The 3,998-nt window shown below is 38.5% G+C and overlaps 1 protein-coding gene across 1 annotated transcript; it reads right to left on the minus strand.

Moving 5' to 3' along the window:
* Positions 1-1,796: 1,796 nt before the first annotated feature.
* Positions 1,797-2,811, minus strand: LOC149236814 (uncharacterized). Its single transcript, XM_089369042.1, has 4 exons — positions 2,728-2,811; positions 2,348-2,638; positions 2,186-2,261; positions 1,797-2,080 (listed from the first exon to the last, which is right to left on the minus strand). The coding sequence occupies exons 1-4, from the start codon at positions 2,809-2,811 to the stop codon at positions 2,022-2,024; spliced, it is 510 nt and encodes a 169-aa protein (XP_089225168.1). The 3' UTR covers positions 1,797-2,021.
* Between the last annotated feature and the right edge of the window lie 1,187 nt (positions 2,812-3,998).

A 3,998-nucleotide genomic window follows, 5' to 3' on the forward strand; every position in this document is an offset into this window, starting at 1 on the left:
CCATAAACTAATTATTAATAAAATAAATACATATTGTAACATCCCTATGGTAATAACTTGGCGTAAATTATTCAGTGATGAAATAGTAATTCTTTTTTTCTTTTAAGAAAAAAGATTACGAATTAGTTTAAAAAACTAATTCTTGTTATTCATAAGGCTGTCAATGAAAGAATGACGGGGGGGGTGCTGTAGGACAGAGAGAAGGGGAAACAACTGAAGAAGAACATACCTGGTTTTGAACTAAGTCTGGTAGAGACCAGATAGTCAAGACACTGGGTGCAGTCTTACTGAGGATTGGGATCCGGTAAGAGTAAGCTCGGGGGAAGACTCAGGTCCCGAAGGACAAAGTCTTAAGGATGGGTGGTTAAAGAACTTTACACAGGAATTTGCAGGAGGCTTGCTACCAGAAATACAATACGCACGGGTACCAGGTAAGTATCGGAAACCTACTGTATCTATAGTGTTTTATCAGAATGGTAGATTAAATAATTGTTGTTACCGATTACAGGCTATTAGACCAGAACACTCGTAAATCTCTGCTATTCTTAGCATGTAAAGATTGAACGAGAAATAGAATCTGTATTCTGGTTATAATACCCAATCTTGGGGATTTAAGGCAATAGTTAGGAATTGCTGCCTAACATTAAATGGTGCATTATTCGTAAGACAGCAGAGCTGTAATAACCTCAATAGGAATCTCGAGACACATATCCTGTCCCTGTAGAAGTTAGGCCAGGCAAAAGGGATTTATATAACAAGAACAGCAGAAGTTCTACGTTATTATGGGTACTGTAACCTGCATTTTTAAAAAAGAATAAACCCTTACCCTGTGAGTAACTATTAATCTCGGGACCGCGTATGCTGGTCTCGTTCCGTAAAGACAGGTTGAGGAAAGAGAGAGCCGTAATAAAAACTTTAAGCTAGGGTTTCAAGCAGAGTCTTGAATGAGTAACTGAGTTAGTTTCGAGCGGATTCGTGAAAACGTAAACTAATAAACCAAGAAATAATTACGACAGCGCCGTAACCGGCATAGCCACCGAAGGCCTGTATCTTTTATCAAAAACCTCAGACAGGAGCATGAAGACCTAACACAAGCATAGTATGTAATTCCTCGCATCATAACCTGAGCCAAGAATTCCAGGTACAAATATGCAATGCATGCAAGAGCGTTCCGCTATGTTTTTCTCTTAGAAACAGATAAGGTCAAACTAAACGGAGTTTATAATATATATAAATTTCAAATGAAAGCATTGATCAGAGCTTGTAAACGTAAACGGTGAACAGAGCTTGAAACCATATATGAACCTCAAATAGAAGCAATGAATGGAGCAAAAGCCAACGTAAATGTCAAACCCTCGTGGTGTCGAGTGGTAATTATTCAATGATGAACGAGAGCCTGTTCTAAGGATAGTATGGGCATGAGATAAGCCTTACTATAACCAGCCATTGATGTGTATATATAGACGAAAACATGACATTCATAAGTGACCCATAGAACCAGCTATACATACATTTCAGGTAGAAGAATTCAGAATTGTTAGAAAAGGAATAACCATAATAAATAACTGAAAGCCAGTTGGTTCGAACAGTCGTCTATCCGCAGAGAATTCAAGCCGGGGTCGACCATGCATCCATCGAGTTTGGATGTAGGTGCAACCCGTATGGCGTTCCAAGCACATGTATATTTATATAGAAAGTAAGCAAATGCATAACTGAGGAATTGAACCGAGTAGAATATATACAAGAAAATGTATAATTATATAGACAAGAAAACCGTATTGCTGAAACATGAAATGTATAAGATTTGCTCCTCAAGCACTGTACAAGAAGGAAGCCTTTAACTGGAATATAACCATGGCCGCGTTAACAAAGGGCCGCCATCCCATATTGGGTCCAGAGCTAAATACATAAGCGGTGAAAGTATAGAGCATAATAACCTAAGCAAAGCTTAATAACATAAATGTAGCTACTTCACATAACGGTCGAATGGTATAGCCTCTGAACTAGAGACTGACCCTTCTCTATTCCGTAGAATCTAAAACAAGGGGATTAACCCAGAAATCAAGAGGTTCTCCGTCATCTGCACCCAAGAAGAAGATTGGGAGCTCAGAATCGCTCGGAGTACAGAAGACAAATACAGTTTAATCAATATACATCGGGGCTAGGAGGAAATCTCTGTATGCACCTGTGAAGAACCTGGCCGGTAGCATTTGACAGAGTGTGCAGACCGCCGAGCAGCTCCCAAAACCGCCATCCATAACCTGTAAAATAGGAAAGATCAGTGATTGACGTTCCTTGGGATTAAATACAGAAAACCTCGAAATATTTAACCAAAACGAAAACTCACCGAGCCAGCTCGATAGCTGGTATCCCTGGAGTGGTGGCGCCATGACAATAATGCAAGCTGGAGAAGAAACTGTAACAGAACCAAGGGTTTGACACGCAGCCGAGACAGAATGGCGCGGAGACAATGGAACGCCAAGCAAAACCAAGGAAATCGCGAAGTATCCGGAGGATTTCCTTTATAAACACAAAGAGCCCTCTGGGAGACGTGGAACGTTTTCCTCCATTGATCTCTGCCAACGATTAGCCACCGTTGATCATTGCGGGAATACCAAAGAGTAGGGCGGGAAAGTTCCTAACGGGAGCCATCCCCGATCACGTGAAGGAGTCAGGCAGCTTTAATGGTAAGTCCAAGTGTCATGAGATGGCTTTGCCAACTCTCACCTTCAGCACGGAATCAAGTACGTGTAGATGCAAGGTATTAAAGTAATCACAGCATAGGATTAAGTGCAGATATTTCATAACCATGTTATATGAACTGCTTCAATAAAACAACCCTCCGACATATGTATGGTAAGGTGTTACAATAAGACCTTATACGGTTAGTGTTATTAGTGCATATAAGTTTTATGTACATGGTTAATATTATTATTAGCGTAACCAAAAAAAAATTAAATGGGTAGAGATGTGACAATTGGTATCAGAGCCAAAGGTTACAGTACTGGCGCCTTTGGGAATTGGTAAGCGAAAAGGATATTGAGGTACGCCATCAGTAGGCATTAACTCAGGTACGAGTTTAATCATTCACATATTCATTTATGTAGTACACTACTTTTGGCATGATAGGTGTGATTCATGTTTATAACTGCTTTAAGTAGTAAGTAATAAGTTGTTGCATAACTACGTTCATAACGTTAAATTCCTAATGAGGATAAAAGACAATGAAACTTTGGCACACCTAAGAACAATATTGAGTACTCATTACATTCATGAACAATATTGAACACTCAGTGAGAAAAGTGACAATCAACTACCAACTTTTACCTTGAAAATATGACAATAACAATGATACATTCATTAAACAAAATTGAAGTTACTATGAACAAAACTTAATGAGTCAATGCATGAATATAAATTATGGGGAACATCCTTGAATAGGATGTCAAATTGTTTTAAAATGACAATAGAAGAACCCCCTTAGATATTGAAAACATGCAATGAGTCAAGCAGCGAGACTTGATTGTCATAACTAACTTTTGATTCAGTCTTGTCATGGGTGCATGAAGACGATTGGTAGTTGGGATTGGTTAGTGTTGTATGACTAACCCATTGAACTTATATGCATTAATTGAATTGGACTAAGATTGTTACAATTCGTAAACAAGTGAAGGTTGATTGATGTCACATGCATGGAATGTGTGTGCTATAGTTCCAGTTGTTTATGAGAAGAGTTCTTAATTTTATTCACCATGAGCATGCATGATGAATAGTATATTCTTATGTCTTAATAGATCTAATGATGATTGCCTCTAATTAAGTGAAATCCATTAGCATGGTATGTGTTTATCATTACTTGTTGAGAGATAAAAACCATTGGAGCCTCGATTTAATGATGGTTGAATTTATCTCCACTATGGGAATGATGGATTTCTTATGCATGTTGCATTCCAGTGTGAACTTAATTGGAAAGGCATGTTCAGTGGGTAACATTTCTA

Source organism: Pinus tabuliformis, chromosome 8 (genome assembly GCF_031772625.1).
Source record: "Pinus tabuliformis cultivar Carrire ecotype Pingquan chromosome 8, CPIR1, whole genome shotgun sequence".
NCBI lineage: Eukaryota > Viridiplantae > Streptophyta > Pinopsida > Pinales > Pinaceae > Pinus > Pinus tabuliformis.